A 20,074-nucleotide genomic window follows, 5' to 3' on the forward strand; every position below is an offset into this window, starting at 1 on the left:
TATATATATATATATATATATGTATATATATATATATATATATATATATATATATATATATCACAAATGATTTTCGAGTTGGATAGCATCATGTTTGATCTCTAGAGTAGGGCAAAATATGTCACCAAAAACAGAACTAGTATTGTTCGATATAGGTGACAAACGCCTACAGTGGAATTACGATCTTCCTTACCGGTTTCGAACCTCTGGACATACAATCAGCGTCCATAGCATAGTGGTTAGGGTGTCCGCGTACAGAGCGGGAGGCCCGTGGTTCGAATCCCGGTGGAGGCTGAAAGTTTTTTCACTGTTCTTGATTTTCCAACTCATTACGATTTTCATTTATATATATATTATATATATATGATATTAATCCTGAAATGATATGTAAGCGATATTTTTTCATTGAACGATCTGAATGAAAGTAGAAAAGCTCAAGAAAAATAATATAATGTAACACATTGATTCATGATAGTTACTCCAAGTAATGTATTACTATATCTCTTAATGAGATGTTTGAGAGTAGCAAGAAGAATAAGAAATATCCAAAAGTGGGCGTGTAATATGTATTTGTTCCAAACTTTGAATTGCCATATTGATTTACCCCCGAGGAAATTACAAGTTTTGTCAAATCTTCGTTAGTTGTGCCCTTACGGCGTATTTCGGATTCCAGAAGTTATTGCACGTCATCAAAGGTATGTGTGATAATGCGTCTAGGTTTTCCTTCATCTTCGTCTGAGGTGCTCTCCTTCAAGAACTATAATATAAATATAAGAGAGGATCCATCATAATCGCCATTGTTATAAATTAATTACAAGCGAATGGCTGACAAGAGCGATATTAATCAATGGTTTCATGACGTTGATAAACACGAAACTGACAAAAAGGCAATCCAGACTTTCCAGCACTTGATTTGGTCCGTATATGATATGCACAAGACTTCTCCTCCGAAGATTCAATGCTCTGAAAAGTTATAATCTAAAGAGAGGAAAGAAAATAAGAAGATATATACCACTGACCTGAGATTTTTGGCCGAGGGTAAGTGTGTGGAGGGGGAGAGGAGCGGGAGCAGGATGTGGGACTGAATTGCTTTAATATAATTAATATGAATAAAATAAAATTATATAAATATATAAGTAGTAAGCCGTTTGCCTTACGTTAATTTGTTCTTATGCATCTCGAACATGTTTTTTTTTTTTTTTTTGGGGGGGGGGTAAATTCTATAAGCAGCACTTGATTTCCCGCTTTTTTTTTACCATATCAGTACTAAGGTACAAACTTTGGTCAACCCTTTCCTCTAAAACCCACAATTTTTCTCCTGTCAGGTAACAGACTGGTAAATAAAAAGAAAATAATAAGGTTGATGAAAATTAAAATGTTAAACAATTAAATAAATATCCATTGTAATAAAGTGAGGGCTGAAAAAGTTTCATGCTATTTGATAAATAAACACAAATGCCTCTAGATTATTTTTACATTTTTAGTTCAAATTCATGGAAAATACTAAACATTAAATCCTGAACTGCATACCTGATATCCCAGCGTAATTTGCCATTCACTTGGAGTTACTTTTTGGAAAAATATCGTCAACGGCTTCTTTTCGTCCTTTCTGAATAGAAATGGCTGCCGTTGATGTACAATTTTGTTCGTGTCATTTAAATATTTCTGAAAAATAGAAAAAATAACAGTAATCACTTGCTTTTTTCCGAGTGTAAAAATTGATGAACATAACATTCTAAGCAAAACTAAATGACCACAAACAGAATAAAGTTTGTGTTATGGGTTTTAAAATACACCGACGTTATCATTAAAATTTAGATGAACTCCTAACAAGTTACTGAAACTGTAGACTTACAGCAAATGATACAAAGATATCCTTGAACCCTATTTTAATTTTATATAGGGAAATAAAATGTAGGCCTAACTATATTGAATCATACGTTACGATTTATCTTAAGGCGTTGCGAGTGTAACATATTTCGATGTTACACTACACTACATATAAATAATTCGATAGCACCAACAGCATAAAACGGGATTCGATGAATATACAGACAGCCATTAGTAAAGGTGATATTATATATACTAACATTTCCTTTTCCTGGTAGATCCAAATAATAACCAACTTCAACTGTTCCCTCACAGTCAGTTTCCACAAGCGGTTTGCCGGCAGTGAATATTTGTAGCTTTTTGCCTTCAACAACTTCGTTATCCACCTTGTATGTTACCCAACAGAATTGTTTCAAGAAAACGATGCATGTGTCATCTCTTAGTTCAAAGTGAGCGTCTTTTTCTACTTCCCAGTGAGGTACACCTTCTGCTAAAAGAGGGAAATTGCTCAAAAAGAACACAAGTAAGGGAGAACGAATGATTTTTACAACTAAACCTTATACCATTAAATTCAGTAACTTATAACTTCCATCAATTCAATAAATTATTGCAGGGTTCTAATAGTAAATTGAGAAATAGGTAAACTATTTCCATATCTATAACTCATAAACATATTTTCACGCCACAAACGTTCACTACCAGTTGTTTATTTGAATATAAAATTAATGTCTGTGTCAGCTTGTCTCTCTTTTTGACTCCTGTACGTGAAATTTCGTATCTACATAATTAAATGAAAGATTGTGATAACAACTTATTAAAAGAAACTTTGGATCAATATATCCTTCCATGTGTTACTTTCGATCATGCCGAAAGCATGTTGCCGTTAAAAAATCTCGAAAACGACATTAGTGATTACTTACGTACGTGGTGACTTGTTAAAATCGTTACCGAGTGGTTCTGATTTCCTTGCTTTAATTTTAGACAGTGTGGTAAAGTTAGTTTAACGGCCGTTTGGAGATAATTCAACAATGACAGCTGAATTACTAGAAAACGTAACCTCGTGGTCTGATTCCAAGGTGCGATTTATTAGCACCAAGCGGATTTGACAGTCTTCTGCGAGAGCATTTTGTGGAACATCGAGAGAAATGTCGGTACCGATGATTTCCAATGTGCCACCTTTCTTCGTAATTGTTTTTGAGGCTTCTAAATTGACCTTTTTAGATCTGGCGTTTTCTGTTATTAGAACGAAATAAGTTGGCTACAATAAATAATAATCAAATCATCGTGCAATCAATAATGTGCCAATTGAAACTAACGCTTATGCTTTAGGAAACAAAGTCCAAGTCAATAAATTATGTATAAGAGAAGGTATTAAAAACACTTCAATTGTTATTCAAAGTCGGAAGTAAGCTCTTGTGGAACGGGCACCGGTACGTATACGTTTGCTACTGCATTATTTGATGTACATGTAAGGCCTATGCCGACTTATGCCGCAGCGCCAATAATGAAGCGATATTAAATAAATTCTGAACAATCATTCAAATAAAAGCACATTTCCTATATTATAGACTTTCTCATTTTCAAACTTACAGTGGACCTAACAGGCCACGTTGGAAGTCAGTACATCTTAGACTACAGTAGCTGTGGCAATTAACTAATCACAAATAACTTACCCGTGCTTTGCGTCACTCGGAAATAGTTCTGTATTTGCCAAAACATTTAATTTATCTCTCAATTACATTTCGACTAGGAATCAAACATTCCATATACATCATAAACTGTTGTCTCTCACGAAGGGTTTATGCAAACAAGTGTAACCTACAAAAACTGCAAATATAAACATTTGTCGGGAATGGCCACGAGAAGTCCTATCAGCTAATTTGAACGAAACGAAAAGCAATTTGTAGAAGCATAACATAAAAGTAGTGGTCAAGTTCCGGAAAACTGTCTTTCGTTTTATAACTTTTAAAATGATATTTCAGGTTATTTTGTCGAAGAAACCATATATTAAGAAAGTGTGCATTGTTGGCATTATATCCAAAAGTAACATTATAAAACATTAAAACTGTCTTCATGTGCATATACAGGGGTTAATCATTATTAAAAGAATTGTCTGGTAGCCCTTAGAAGTTTCCTTTAAAAAAAACGATAAATAATTTTCAAACATATTTTCAAAATATGAGAACGCTAATGTTGCGTTTGACAGAGAAACGATTTTTTAATCGTGCAGGATGGATATTTCAAATATACTTTGAACGTGAATACGGAACGTGACGTCACCTTCGCAAATACAGATTGCGACATAACACACGCTCCATACAGTTCCTACAGTAATCACAAAATACACCGCGCTTGAATACAGATTAATTTTTTCCTTAATTTTCGGTGAAATTTCTTATAAATTATAAATGTTTTAAAAAAAATCGTTAAGCCGTCATACAGATGGATTTTTGTGTTATACAAGATAAGTTTGAACAGCACACTCTTCGTTGTTTATACATCGCGCTGTCCAGCTACAACGCGAAGAATGTTTGCATGTAGGCTACCTCTAACGTTTACAATCGGACAGTTCTGCGAAGCCTAAGCTTCTCGGTACTACATTCTGCTCTGACATCGATTACGCCAAGATTAATCTTCCGGTGTTCCAATACTTTTGAAGTTCCTTTACCGTAAAGGTGATCCGTGAATTTTATTTCAGCGATTTCGAAGAACAGTTTATGAACTGTGGTTTGAGTGTGAGAGTGTATTATGTGCAACGCTTTGTACGTGTACCAACTGGGCATGGTAGGCTGTATACGTACGTTCGCAATGTGTACGTAATATATAATAGGCAATCACCTGTGCGTGTACACGCGAGAGTGTATTTGCTGCGGAAATGGTAGCGCTAACTTCAAGTCATTCGTTTTGCCTATTTTCCTGCACTATGTTAATCACCAAATTGATGCATTCGAACAAACGGTGCTTTTAGTGAGAAACTGGTGAATTTGAAAACAAGATTTCTACAAGAAGGACACGTCGAATGGGGACAATTTTCACATGGTTAGAAAGTGAAGATTGAACTACGAGGACAATGTATCAAAATCTTCCACCAGACAATTCCTTTAAAGAAACAATTTTTCCAGGTCTCTTTTATTAAATACACGGTCATCTTTTTTTTAAATTGGTATTGTAATGTTAGTAAAAATATAGTAAAGCAAACAAGACGAAGTGCAACAAATACCTAGCGTTTGATGTTTACGATACGCTTCTTTTATGGCGTTATCATGATCGGGTCCGGTCCCACTACCTCTCTGTAAGTAAAATGTTAAGAGTAATATTCAGATGTAGTAAGTAAAGAAGACTTCGAACGTCTCTGAACTGAAGTTCCATCAACACGAAACAAAATAATGAAGTACATTTCAACCTACAAATATTAGCCAATTTCGTTAAAAAATTAAATTGTTCTCCTTGTTTTTGTTTGTTTTATCTTTGGATAAATGACTTAACTTTTGTGGCAAACAACGAAAACTTTGCCATCTCAGCTGAGCTGCAATTTGGTGATTTTTTTAACTTGACTGTTTATTAGAATATTAAAAATATTTTTTTCAAAGAGACAAAGAGAATGACTGTTGATCCAACGATGCAGAAAAAAAATCCACCAAGGATGTTAAAGAAGCATGTTCACTCGCCGGAATTTTTTAATGTTTGAATTAAAACAACCTTAAAACAATAACTCTACAACTGAAAATCAACTGCCATATTTATATATGCATTTTTTCGTAAAAAAGAACAAACGATGTTCATCATTAATTTGCTAGCTTCAGTCCGCCATGTTATTCCCTGCAATACGGCACAATATCGTCCCAATTCTTTAGGATGATATTGCTATATCAAAGAAAATGACCAAGCTAGTCATTTGGTAATTTTTGTACAAAACCTATTTGCTCACCCATTCACTTGTTTATGAATAGCAAGATATGTTTGGTAACAAAGTGAGGTTCAGTTTAGTTTACTTACCCCTGAATCTACAGACGTTAATGTCTCAGACCTATTAAACTTCGATTCTGCAGGGAAAATACCGAAATTAAAAATGAACTCAATTAGGGAAGTGTATAGCTATACAATATAAATCCAACGCATCAAACACATAACGCATACATTTCAACCAACTATATGTCACCACATAATATAAAGGTGCCAAATTGTAAGTTTTACACCTTTCATACACTAAAGATGTTTCAGAACTATCTAATATTGTTTTTAGTACACTTCAATAGTAAAGAAAGGTCACATCATACCTGCTCTTCTGTCTAACTTCTGTTTCCGAGCCGACTGAAGAGCGGTCTGTGAAAGTAGTGATATGTTAGAAACATTAACAATGAAATAATTTACAAATATGATTTCGCTTTTATCTCATGTGACTGAATATACATTAAGTAACAACCAGTAATCATCTCCAACAAATTAATTCATTCTTTAGTAACATGACTACATAACTCATGCGACCTGTTAACTCAGTGGTTTTGATCATTTGTTAAGTTTATTTCAAAACGATTTACAACTAACGATCATCAGTCTTAACAACGTGCTTAGTGATTCAATATAACGGCTAGATCAATGTACGATTCACTGTATAGTTTGTCGATTTGTCTACAACAAAAACTAGCAGCCGTTTGCCATAACTTACTTTGTGAACAATCTCCTTTCTTGGTTCGCTTTGTGGTTGGTAGTTCTGGATCATTTGTGCAAACTCACTGCGCAGACTTTAAAGATTATCGCTGAGAGTTTTTAGTTCAGACAACTGAGGTGACAAAACGCTCTCTATTTCTGAGCTTATTTGCTTAAAATAGTACCCATAGTATTCCTAACTGCTACTGTATAAATAATCTTAGATATGTTCACTTATTGCTTATTGATAGGGACTGAATATACCACTAGTGTAAGGCTTTCCATACACATTCTCAAGTCAAAGTGTGGTGTCTTCCCGACTGGATATAGAGAAACATTACCAAGTAGCACACCCATCAAAAACAATGCTATGCCTGCAGTCTATTTTTAAATGTATGTACCATATTATACTTGTTCCTATTCTATAATCAAATAAAAAAAAATCCTTGATAGTGCGAAGTGCCTCACTCGTACCCGACACAAAGTATCTGGTTTGGCAAATTTAAATGGTACCGGCATTTAAATAACTTTATTAATGTTAAAACACCGCTGACATAAATCATTTTAAAATTAAATATATTAATCACAGAGAAGGAAATTGAAATATTACCAAAGTTTGTTTTTGCATCACGATTTATAGCGCTGAGCTTAGAAAATTGTCTTACTGTTATAAGTTTATAACATTTATTTGTCTGCAAACGGTTATCGTAAATGTGACCAAACACAGGTACATATACCAATGTATTTTGTGTTGTAAGTATATATTATATCCACATATTTGTGAACATGATATGTAATAATTTGCTGTATTATTGTAACAAAATTATGCATGTACTCTTAAAATGGACATACTATAGTCAATGTTCAATCCAAGACTAGCTCCGTACCTAATGCGAGCACAATTCGATTACAGATTTAACTTGCGTTTTATTGGTATCTACGAGTCGCATCTGAACTTAAAAACACCTGCTATTAATTCGTTTGTAATTCAAACATAACTTTTCTCTTGCAGGGTCCCAGCACACTCACACGTTAACGTCAGGGTATTTAAATAAATACCTTCATAGCTGCAAATCACCAAAATTAATCAAGTAATAATTTATCGATTAATACCGACAAACATTTCAAAGCTGTGATGCAATTTATATGCAAACTTACGGCTTATGGAAAGATCAGTGAACACAACACCTCCCATACGGAGTGTTATTCTTTTCATTTGAGATTAGATGATTATCTGTTTGCATCGCGATTACTTTATTCAATAAAAAAAAATTCTAATTTTCTTTCCTATAATCGGTATTTGAATTAGTATGTTCAAGTGAGCTTCGTGCTTATATTAGGACTATGATGCTTGAAATATATCTCGATACTTGTCGGTTATATTACACCACGTCAGAACAAAGAAATATTGGATATTGAATATCTCCATTAAACTAAACAATAAGTTTTACTGTTTCAGCCAAGCCTGACCTCGGATATAATGTCTACAATTTTGTGTTCTGTAAACAGACAATTTGCTGAATTGTCACGGCAAGTAACAGGTTTTTACTATGGAGAAATTGTAAACAAGAAGATATCGTCAGGTAATGAAAATGTATTGAAACGGTTATTAATATTTGCTTACCTTCATTATAAAGTCACGTAGTTCCTTGATATCGTTTTGGGCATCTGTTGTCCTTGACATTTGAGTTTCGCTTGCCTCTCGCAAATCCACAATAGACTTTTTCACCTGTGATTACGGTAATTATTATCACTCAGTGGTGTTTTTCATTATTGGAAGTTGTTATTATATCAGGTATATCAACACGCAAAACAATATCCCGTGATTCCCTCTAACCATGCATACTACAAACAAAACAGAGTGTGGATAAAGCTAATCCTTGACCATGTTATGAATGTTTGAGCTACCGTTATGTGATATCTATTACACAAAGATAACTTTTTTACCTCTATTTTTAATATATTTAATACATTTGTTACGAAAATACAGATTAAACAATAAATAACGAATAACATGTGATTCTGAAGTATATTTTATACATTTGCTCCAACATATGCTTAAAAGTAAAAAAAGAAATATCTCAGAAAACGCGCTGATTACATTTATTCATCCACCCTTGTGTATACCGCTTACTTCATTAAGTTCTGTTTGGAGGAGAACGGAAATGTTATTCACGTCCTCTGTCGTCAGTTGTTGACGTTGAAATGTCTCTTTCTTTTCTTGAAGATCCTCTTGAAGTTTTATGTTTTTAGAGGTCAGCTGAAATACAGATTGTAGACAACGTTTATATATTACGCTTTACATTTCAGGTGCATATTGCTTTTAAAGTAAATCTGACAATGGGACAAGTAATAAAAACACCATGAAAATATTTTCTTTGTTTCTTAGTTATAAAGGATGACTGAACGCACAATGTTGTGTAAGTCCACGAAGAAAGTCGAACTTATAAGAGCTGGTAACGCTCCATAGCTGTTCTTACTTTCCTAATACTTTCCTTGAAGTTATGATGTATCTCTGGAATGCTCTTTATAAGTGAATTGATGATGACGTCGGCCCATCACTTTAGCATTAAATGTTTGCTGTTGGTACATTGTTTTGTCAATTGTCATAAGTCAACCAACCATGTTTGTTTAGTTCATGTAAACATCAGAGGATCTTATGGGTGATTATTCAACACCAATTCTCTTTGCTAATTTAGAAACACATTGCACACAAATCAGTTATGGTGATGTAATTCTTATGTTGCCATTTTCAGTTTGATGTTGCATCTGAGGAACTGATCTAATGTTCTCTTTAAAGTCCAGTAACTTTAATTGATGAAAGACTGCTGTAAAATGGATAATTTCTCACAAATTAAAAAAGGGTATACCAATGCAGCTTATATCATTGCTTCCTTAAGGTCTACAAAATAAGGCAGTTAATGTTGATTCTGAAGTCATCCTTAGGCTGTTGTTACATAACATAGATTGCATCAAACATAAGCTAAATTCTGTAAACATAATGAATTTAAGTTATTTGTATCTTGAGTCTATATAACTTAAATATAAATTAAAGCTGCATTAACATTTGAAAACAAAAAGGACTATGACACCTTCATCTCTGTCTTGGATGTTATCTATTTGACGTCGACGATCAGTTCCCATTGCTGCATCTTTCTTTGATTGTAAATATTTCAGATTTTCAAAACGAATGGAGAATTCGATAGGTGAAGATTTGACTTTTCTTCAACATATTATATTTGTTCTTGTTATCGATGACTTATAGAAAAATAAAGAGGACCTTACGTACGTTTTGCAACTTCTCTTCTGAGGCGGATGAAATCTGCTGTAAGTCTTTAATTTGATTCACTTGGCTTTCTATCATTCTCATGTCTTCGATCTTATTCTTTTCAAGTTCTTCAATAGTGGACTTTAACTAAAGTTAAACGAACGAGTAAGAAAGTTAATTTCATATATTGTCTAAATTGCAATATTTTTTATGAACGATTGATATATTTTATTGATAATTTCAAAATTTGCGAGCATAAGTAATCAGAACAAAAATTACTTAAGTGATACGGGATTGTTCTCTCGTTTACGACGCTTGCGCTCAGTTTCGAAAAAGTGTTAAGTCATGTTCTCAGTGACATATTAACTATACACTCACAATAGATTAAACTTCGAACATAAAACGATGTTGCTTATAGTCTAAACTCCAAGATAAATACACTTTAATAACCCATCGATTTTAACCTGTCGTCTCTGAAAAGTACTAAGCTGAAAATTCCCCACTGCTTGTATTCTCCAAAGAACGTGACATTAACTTTATTGCTACTTTTTTCGGTTTAAGGGTATGTCACGAGTATGCACGAGTATGTGACAGTGTAATTGTCTTACTTACTTCGTCGGTCTCTTGCGTTCGCTTTTCAGTTTCCTCCTTTTGTGATTTCAAGTTCGATATAATTTGTTCATCTGTGAAATGATTGGTAAACAATGACCAGTCAATTTTCTGTATTACTTTCCCCACGAGTACAATTAGACTAACAAATACACCTCCTACCTAATTAAGTTAACTTTTAACATAGATGTCTGTGAGAAATGTTAGAGGTATCATGATTGACATACTAAGCAGTTACTAGGCAAGCAATACAAAACTGGCAAATCACCTAGGCTACTGGTGGGGCTAGCATATGGGAGGGAGGGGAGGGTGTGCTGATAAGTACCAAGAAAAGGGTAACTACACATCCACTAAAGAGGCCGTAAGCTTATTACTTATTGCAGACATCTAGATGAGTCAATTGAAAGAAGATAGCGTGTGGCGACCGGTCCAGTAACGCACATCATCTCATGCTGGCTACAGTTTGAGGGACATTGGACTTATCAAACGGTGCCCTCGACCGGAAGCTTGGCCAACTTTTACATGTATGGCAGGAATATCATTATGTGTGAACTTAGTAAAACTTACTAGTAAGTACTTCTGACTTTCATTACATATAAATACAAACTACACCTTAAGTAAAGGTCACATATATTTTGGAAAGTCATAACAATTTCTTTCTACATGATTTCACTAGTTATTTAACACTCTAGGTAAAAGAGTTCCTTATTAGGACGCTTATCTCTGGTTAATATTAACAATTTCTCAAACCATGGTTATGCTTGAGCGAATGTAGACTCTGCTTTGATGGTATATTGCTGTATGTGGCCCGATTGCTTATTGCTACGCTACTGTAAATCACCAGGAAAATACTTAAGTTACCTAAACGTTCATTTTAATTGCAATGATTGGGTCGTTGAACAGAAATAATTACTCACACTTTAAAAAAGTATCTTCAATCATTACTGCCAGCTTTCGTCGAGCCCTTAGTCTGCTGTATGTCGTGTTCGCAGTTTCTGCTCTGCCTAAAAGTGATATCGTACCAACCATTGTCTTTCTCCTGATAGTAGGATATGGTGGAATGTTATCTAATGTCTCCTCTTCTGGATGGAATAAATCTCTTTGATTCTTTTCTGTGGTTGTTGACAGAAGTTGTTTCTTAAGCATCGCTAGGTCGATTATGGTTTCCTAAATGAAGAAGATCTCTAGATAGAATATTCACCGTATATTGGTGATGATGATATATAATGGACTATCATAATGTTTATCATACAATGGACATGTAATCAAATTTAAAGGTTACTCTAGAAACAAACGTAAAACCTGTGTGAAAAATATTGCAGTTGAGTTACAATAGAGATGTCGCCATTATAGCACTATGCATATATGAACACATTGAGGAGCGGTTGGAAACTTCTCACGGAGCACAGTATTGTGTCTATGGAAATCACATCTTAACATACTACATCTCAGTAATATCAGCAATATATCCAAGTCCCAATGAAATGAATAACAATAAAGGACTCGATCTGAACATGTTCTTTCGATAGTTTTGATATTTCTGATCAGGTCTGCTGTTGAGAGAACCGAACCTCGGATATAACATTGTATTACGAGGTATATCGTTCACCATATGATGGAAGTGATGTAATGCAATGTTAACGACAATAAGGATGCCAAGGCCAATGCGAAAGCTGCTTATGACGATTTAAGTTTTACTTTCCTAATAGTGTATGCATCATTCGTAAGAATTATACATTGTAAAGAGCAACTTACAGTTTGGTATTGTTTCATCTTGTCTTGAAATAATCGAACATTTATACAGGAGTTTAAACGTTGTTTCAATCATTCATGACACAGCAAATGATTACAGAAGAACATGTTTTACTGTCACAAATGAAGCTATAATACTTGTCCAAGTTCGGCTAGATACTTACCACATCGTAGATCAGTATTTCGTCCTTGCATTGGTTTACGGAAAACATGATATTGCTATCAGTTATTCTCACTTTATTTGAATGGGAAATTTCAGTACAATGAATATTGTCACTTGATGTATCTGGATAAATACAAATGTTTACATTATCCCAAAGAATGAAGACCAATTTCTTCTCCTTGTGAACCGTAATGCTATTTGCCCTGCTGGACCGTGTCACTCCATTTTTGAATGAAATCACTTTGGACGTATCCGATGAACTAAGACAGTACGCAAAAGCATGGCCACTCAAGGTCGTGCATAGGTATAATATGTTATCTACCACAGTCATATCCGCAGGGTAATCTCCATGCTGAAGGTTGCCTAATAGAAAGTCTCTTTGTAATCGCCCTTCGATGTCAAAAACTTTTACTGTGCATGAAGAAATAATTGAGACAAAAATGTCTTCATCTTTTGTACAAATACAAGATGATCCGTTTTCTAAAGTTATGGAATTGTAGAGCATACCTCTGTTAACTTCGTAAAATTGTAGGTTCTTTCCAAAACTTACTACAAATGCGGTTTTGTCTTCAAGTAAAGATAAACATTGTGTGAAACGGTCTTTCATAGATTTGTTAACTGAGTGCTGTTGGATTTGTTGAATTGTTTTACCCACAACAATACAGATCGAAATATATGTTCTACTAGTAACGTCGTTAAATTGAGAGGAAGCCACCATGCCAGATGCTCCAGTGGTAATATCATTGATTTGCCATTTATGATCTTCTGTTTCGTTATGCAAACGTTGAAGTCTGCAGGAATAGAAAATTTGCAAAGGAGGATCAATTTGTTATCGTACAGGGATTTTTTTTTGTGAGTTTGCCATATGAAAGGTCATTATAAGAGAAACTTTATCACTGCATATCATTTGCTTGCTTATAAGACAATACATTGAACTTATGAGTGCATGCATTGAGAGAATGTTTAACGGTGAAACGCGCATCAAAGCAAATAATTACTTTCAACCTCAAACGAAAAGGCGTTTCTTGCAGCTAACGTTGGGCAAATACCGAGACAGCTTCAGTTACGCTGGCATCTTCAGTCTGTGCAAAAATGCGCACCGTTAAACATAGACCATATTCACTTACATGTGCACTTACATATGAGTAATTATATACAATTATATTATTTTTCCTAACGCTTTCTAAGATGCAATATTAAATAAATGCATTCCATTCAAACTATATCTTATTTGATTTATGAATATCAGCTTCCTGAATCTATATTTTCAATACCTATTAGAGTAGTGTACTTACAACGTCGGCATAAGGTGATTTGCAGCCATTATTGTTGGTTCCTGAAGATGAGCTATATCGCAAGTTGTCTATTTGAGCACTGGAAAACAAAATTGACGAAGTACGTTATTATCGTTATTCCGGGTGAATATGCACGCGTTTAAAATCACCACTATTATTATTATTGTTATTGTTATTTTTATTATTATTATCAATTAGTCAATAACGTCTGATTTTTGGTCATGAACGAAGATTTGACTTTGCAAGTATCAGCACTGATAAAATCATACGTAGTCCGTTCACAGTTCTTCACTCTAAAAGTTGTGATTCTCAGAACGTTATATTTAGTGTGAAGAGGGTTATTTCGCTATCGGCATTGAACTTTGTATTTTAGAGTATTGGTCAACATATTGACCGTGTAAACATTTTGGTTTGTAAGGAAAACAGAACAAACAAGTGCAGCTATTTATCACCATGCATAAATACAACTCTGTGTAAATAAGTGCAAACGGGAATTCCTGTCTATATAGCTCCAGCAATTCAACTGTTAACAAATATCATATCCAGCCACGACACCATGGGAATTGCAACGACATATTTCAAATCTACTCCTCATAAAAGAATCATGTTCTGTCATGACAGCGCTCGTTATTTACTTTGCAATCATGGGTGTACACTGAAGGCTGGATTTCTTACTAGAAATACCCTGGTAGAAATGCCAGTAGAACCCAGTTCAAAAATCAACTAGGTTCTACTAGGGCCTACTATGTTTAACTGGTTTTTAACTGTGTTTAACTGGGTCTTACTGGGTTCCAACTGGGCTATGCTGAACATGAGCTAGGTTCAACTGGGTTTACACAATGTTCAACTGGGTTTGTTCAGACCCAACTGAGTTTGAACTATGTTTGAACTGATCCAGTTGGGCTTCAACTAGGTTTGACTGGTTTTTGCACTTGCCCAATTGGGTTTGAACTATGTTGACTGGTGAACTTGCCCAGCTGAGGTTTAACTAGGTTTCACTGGTTTGCACAAGCCCAACTGGGTTTGAACTATGTTTACTGGTGAGCTTGCCCTGTTGGGGTTGAACTAGGTTTCACACTGTTCCAACTGAGTTTGGACTATGTTGACTGTTTTTATTTTAGGCGTAATTGTCAAGAATATTATAATGTAAGTTCGTAAGCAGTAACCGTATCGTGATATATTAAAAATGCTAAATTAGCCAACTTATGAGGGGTGTAAAATAAATATTTGTCATATTTATCACAGTTATGATTAAACGATTACATTTTTGTACCGCAATGATTAAAAATACGAAATATTTACTATATAATAAATTTGAAAAAATTATGTTATACTTTGTTCGTCGATTTGAACAATTGGGAGGCAAAATGCCTTCCTAGTGCAAAATAGTATGATTCGACTAAATTTGAACTTTGACATTTGTCCCTTGCGTTAGCGCTAAATTTATAAATTCCGAATCCGCAAACCACATACGCCAACAGAAGCTTCACAGAATAATCGCATTTGTAACCGATTTTGCCAACAATTTTAAATTATTACCGCGGCTAAGTTCCCTTCGTTGTGATCTTGCAGTATCTTTATATTATTGACACATACTTGTAACATTATAATTGATTGTAAACGTGCTCTTTATCATAACTATTTGAATTGAACAGAAACTTCATATATAGTGACCTAGGACTATAGTATAGGCTAGGCCAAACAAACCGGCTCCCTACTAGGTATACCACATGGTACCATTGCTAACGTTAGACATATCCTAACGTTATATTTGCCTAGCTATAGGGGCCTTACCTAGTTATACTCAAGTTAACACCTATATTTAGCCGCATGATTTTAGGAAAGTTATCGTCAACTAGCAAACATAATAACAATTTTCAAAATTTACGCAATTGCGTTGATTGTTATTTCAAACATGAAGTGTCCTATTGCCGGCATAATAACATACTTTGCAAAAGTCATTAGCCTAGTGAAGTGTAAAACATAGGCCTACACGTATATGCTACAAATGTGAGGATGCCCTACACTGAACATTTTGAACATATGATTAAACTATCAATCTAATTTAAAGTGAAGTTTCATTTGTACAGTGTAAGATGGTCAGCTCTTACATAAAGTTTTGTTTGGTACCATAGTTTTACATGTTTATTAGTGCACTGTGCAGTGCTCACTGTACAGAGGGCTATACATGTGTACCGTATATTTGTATGTTGTCTTGTGGCAGCATAAGGGTTGATTTAATAACAAAGTTCTGTCTCTCTTCTGGGTTGCTAGGCAACTATCTTGTTCTTCCTGGAAATTAGCCCTCACAGGAAATGGGGTCTGTGTGTATATATTTTAGGAACAAAGGAGTTTAGTGAGGGTAAAGGGAGTTGGCAGTTGGCTATGAATAGCTGAGCGAGGCAGTTGTAAAAGAAGAGAAAGATAGTTTAATGGCTGGATAGTTTGTTTTAAACCTATATTTACATAGTTCAGGTTACTGTAGAGTGTAGACCTTATTATTTTATGGAAGTTGTGATATTCAACTGACAGTCTGGGACACTATTTATTATAAAGGATACTATTTACTATAAAGGATATTAATTTACAATAAAGGATATTCCAGGACACCATAACTTATAAAGGACATTATTTTACTGAAAGGATACCCTGGAACACACATAAATTAAAGGATACTTTTTTATGGGATCGGACATTCATAACAACATTTATTGGGTTCAACTATACTGATGTCGTAGAATATCTGATGTCGTGGAAGATCTGAGGTCGTAGAATACTTCTATGTCACCAGCAGGCCAACTCATCAGAAAAGACTTTTAAATTAAGTGTATTTCTTTATATTTTGGGTGCGCACCTCACGACTGTAAGTTGTTTCATTTAATTTTTGACTGGGCCCAGATCAGCTGCAAATTGTTTGTTATTCATATTTATAATTTCTTTTGATCCAATCCAGTTGATTTCTCCATTTTTTATGTGTCTTGCTCTGTGCTAGGTCATCACACCAAACCCAGAGTTCTCTGATCAAGAACAAACATTTATTTTCAGTGGCTAACACCCTTACATACAGTATAGATCTACTGTTAAAAAATGAAAACTTCTTATTGTGTGGTGTTACTGTTATATAAGTGTAGATAACACCAGTTGAGAATCCCAGTTCAAACTATTTAAAAATGATAGCAGTAAAACATAGTTCACCCAGTTTAACCTAGCAAAACATAGTTGACCCAGTTGAACCCAGTAAAACATAGTTGACCCAGTAAAACATAGTTGAACCCAGTAAAACGTAGTTGACCCAGTAAAACATAGTTGAACCAGTTGGACCCAGTAAAACATAGTTGAACCCAGTAAAACATAGTTGAACCAGTTGGACCCAGTAAACATAGTTGAACCAGTTGGACCCAGTAAACATAGTTGAACCAGTTGGACCCAGTAAACATAGTTGAACCAGTTGGACCCAGTAAAACATAGTTGAACCAGTTGGGAACCCCAGTTCACCCATTTCAACCTAATTCAAATTTGGGCCAATTTCCGTAAAGAAAATTCCAGTTGAACCCAGTTTCCACCAGGGTATGTTGTTTACTTTAGGTGTGATATTTCCTTGAGAGTATTTTTCAATGTTTAAGCTTCATCCGTATTAGCTACCTGCGACATATAAGCCCATATCCATTTGTCAACATAGAAAGTGTGGCCAAGTTCTCAGATATTCGTTTCGTGTTTGTTTAATTACATATGTATTAAAATTTTGTAATGTTTGTAAGAATGGCTGTCTCTCGAACTGAACTATCATATGATATATCTCTTGTAAACTAGAAAGCAATATTCTTCGACACTTACATACACAACAAACATTGCACATGTACATACCAGCAAAGTGTACATTTAGTGCAAACTTAATCGCGGATTCCAACATACGACCATACGGCTAGTTTACCGAATGAATGCCGTTGATTTAGCATTGAAAAGTAGTTTCAATCACACATATAAACAATGTCACTGCAACACACGGTAGTGGCCTACTGTTTCATTACCACTAGATATGTGCAAAAAACATAGTGACTGGAGAAACATGATCCTAACCACCCAGGTGCGTATCCAGGGGGGGGGCGTTGTGGGCGCGCGCCCCCCGGGTAAGAAAAAGAGAAGAGAAAAAAAAGAGAAGAAAAAAGGAAAAAAGAGGGGAAAAAAGAGGAGGAGGAGAGGAAGGAAGGGAAAAGAAAAAGAAGAAAGAGAGAAAAAGGAGAAAAAGAGGGAGTAAAAGCAAAACGTGAAGACACCGGGAAGAGAAAGAGGAACAGTGACATCATTACAGCGCTGAAGGGTAGCCAGTGTCGGATCAATGATTTCGTAAAAGTGTGACTCACCCTACCCCTTACACCGACAACTCCCGTTTCCATTTTCCTCTCTCACTAATGATCTATATATATACTATATATGGTCTATCATAACGCGTGTGTAGAATTGTGCTATGAAACCAACTGTGGCTGGTCTCGAACTCGACCGTGTCGTCGGGGAACATGACGCATTTTGGGATGGGGGCGACCGCCCGCCACCCCCCATTCAGCATTTTTTAAATGATATCGCTAAGTAATTTCAAAATAGAAAGTGCTTAGAGGCAACTTACAAGGCCTGGGAAGTGTCATTTCCAGCGATCTGGGAGGCATTTTCGGCCAAAATTTTCTTGCACGCTTCGCGCCAACCTATGGTGGCGCTACGCTTAGATAATTTGCCTACAGGCTTCGGCCCTCCCTTGGCAAATTCCTCGCTACGCGCCTGTTCGAATTTGTAACGCAAACAGCAGATATCACATCATATCAGTGAGCATGAAAATGGCGTTCCAGGATGAAAAGCCTCAAAACTGTCCGACTTGCCTGAAAAAATAACCAAAAATTTTCTCGCGCTTCGCGCGCGTTCAACGTGTTCATGTCAATATCATATAAGCAAGCATCCGTTATTACATCGAATGCCATCATGTACCGTACGGTCCATTAAAATTGCGCAGTATACCGCGGGATGCTAATGTAAACAACGACATGTCTCATGTAGATGTATAAAAAGCATGGAGGTCCAATTATGTCAAAACTCTCTTTTACATTAGTAATGGCGAATTAGGGCCTGCACCCCCGCCGCGCAGTGGCGGAGCGTCCATATGGTCAGGGGCGGATGCCCCCCCCCCCCTGACGGACTCAAATGGACTGCTGGCGCCCTTTTCAGCTCTTTACCACTTTTTACTTATTCTAGATTATTTACTTTTTTATTGCGCTCTCATCTACTTATTGACATTTGTCACATTTTGTTGGTGTAATTTGGCGATGACACCTTATTCTTCGTCTATCTGCAAATTAGCCAGGCCCGGAAAGGGTCATTTCCGGCGATCTAGGGAGTATCTTTACTCAAAATTTTCTGTACGCTACGCGCCAACCAGTGGTGGCGCTCCGCTTAGATAGTGTCGAAAGCGCCCCTACAGACCATTCTCGCCATTCCTGACCAATACCCCTAGCTCCGCCACTGGCGCCGCGCCTCCTACGCCTATGTGTGTAGTGTTCGGTTTCGGAAATATCTGCTATTTTTTCATTTCCTTCAACCAAGTTTTATAATAGCCGTTATAACAGGTTTTAATATTTGTACACCAATAAATTAACTGTGTCTGAATTTTAGAAAATTTCTGACCAACATTCTACATCACACTTCCCTCTACTCGTGCAATTTTGACCGGTCTGTTAGGGGTTGAAGGAAGTTTTTTTCTTTATTGGTTGTCCATAGATGAAATTTTGTACAACATTATGGGTATGTTTTGAAGTGAGTTTATTCACGAGAAATGTGAATTTTCAAATTCTGAACAAATATGGGGCTTAAAACCTTGAAAAGTGGGGCTGACGGGTATTGTGGGCCGCGACGTAGAATCACCTACAAAAGCAAAGACCCACAGGAGATGCGATCAGGTCGAACATGATGTGTGCCGGGTTGACAATCTTCAAAAAGGTTATGGATGGAAAAAAAAAACTATTAGGAAATACTTGGTTCTCAGGCAAAAAGTGTACATCTGGTTGGTCATTTCAAGCCCGAGAAGTGCCGTTTCCGGTGATCTGGGGGGTTTCAAAACAAGAAATTTTAACGGTATTGTTACCAATGGTACATTGATAACACTATATTGACATAGTATATTTCATATCAATCTTTATTAATTGAATAGGTTTGAGGAAAAAAAGGAAAATGTATATATTTCTGAGTTCTTGTCAAGATATAACACAGGAAAACACCGAGGACAATAAGTTTGGAGCCAATTTTAGAATTGTAAGTAAAATTATTCAAAACATGATTGTTTAGAGTAGATATGCAGATAAGAAAAGTCACATACATCAGGCTGAAATTAGAATACATTTTGTCGTTGGCGTTAAAGAGTTTACTAGTGATTGGAACGTCAGCTTAATTTTGTATCTCTTTTATTAGAAGTGGACGGGTAAAATTTATTTATAAAAATATGCAAATGTGTTCAAGAAGCGCTTTGATATA

General features: G+C 35.5%; 1 protein-coding gene across 3 annotated transcripts; it reads right to left on the reverse strand.

Moving 5' to 3' along the window:
- Window positions 1-31: 31 nt before the first annotated feature.
- On the reverse strand, window positions 32-15,276 carry LOC139977925 (uncharacterized). 3 transcript variants are annotated; one of them, XM_071987653.1, is made up of 14 exons: window positions 13,565-15,276; window positions 12,271-13,060; window positions 11,272-11,521; window positions 10,358-10,428; window positions 9,767-9,892; window positions 8,612-8,737; window positions 8,102-8,206; window positions 6,108-6,153; window positions 5,827-5,873; window positions 5,051-5,120; window positions 2,751-3,063; window positions 2,091-2,317; window positions 1,531-1,665; window positions 32-978 (listed from the first exon to the last, which is right to left on the reverse strand). In XM_071987653.1, the coding sequence occupies exons 1-11, from the start codon at window positions 13,591-13,593 to the stop codon at window positions 2,831-2,833; spliced, it is 1,893 nt and encodes a 630-aa protein (XP_071843754.1). In that variant the 5' UTR covers window positions 13,594-15,276; the 3' UTR covers window positions 32-978; window positions 1,531-1,665; window positions 2,091-2,317; window positions 2,751-2,830. The 3 variants fall into 3 exon arrangements, with proteins under 3 accessions (XP_071843754.1, XP_071843753.1, XP_071843755.1); XM_071987652.1 differs by having other exon boundaries at window positions 2,091-3,063; XM_071987654.1 differs by lacking the exons at window positions 32-978; window positions 1,531-1,665; window positions 2,091-2,317; window positions 2,751-3,063 and adding an exon at window positions 6,497-6,649 and having other exon boundaries at window positions 5,072-5,120; window positions 13,565-15,275.
- Between the last annotated feature and the right edge of the window lie 4,798 nt (window positions 15,277-20,074).

The sequence above is a fragment of the Apostichopus japonicus genome, chromosome 12 (genome assembly GCF_037975245.1).
Source record: "Apostichopus japonicus isolate 1M-3 chromosome 12, ASM3797524v1, whole genome shotgun sequence".
Classification (NCBI taxonomy): Eukaryota; Metazoa; Echinodermata; class Holothuroidea; order Aspidochirotida; family Stichopodidae; genus Apostichopus; species Apostichopus japonicus.

Excerpts from the sequence above, each read along its gene's own strand:
- LOC139977925 (XM_071987653.1), bottom strand. The coding sequence starts at position 13,593 with ATGGCTGCAAATCACCTTATGCCGACGTT. Across the intron at positions 9,893-10,357 it reads GAACGCAAGAGACCGACGAA|TTAAAGTCCACTATTGAAGA; the intron begins GTAAGTAAGACA and ends GTTTAACTTTAG. Across the intron at positions 5,874-6,107 it reads GAAGTTAGACAGAAGAGCAG|AATCGAAGTTTAATAGGTCT; the intron begins GTATGATGTGAC and ends TTTTCCCTGCAG.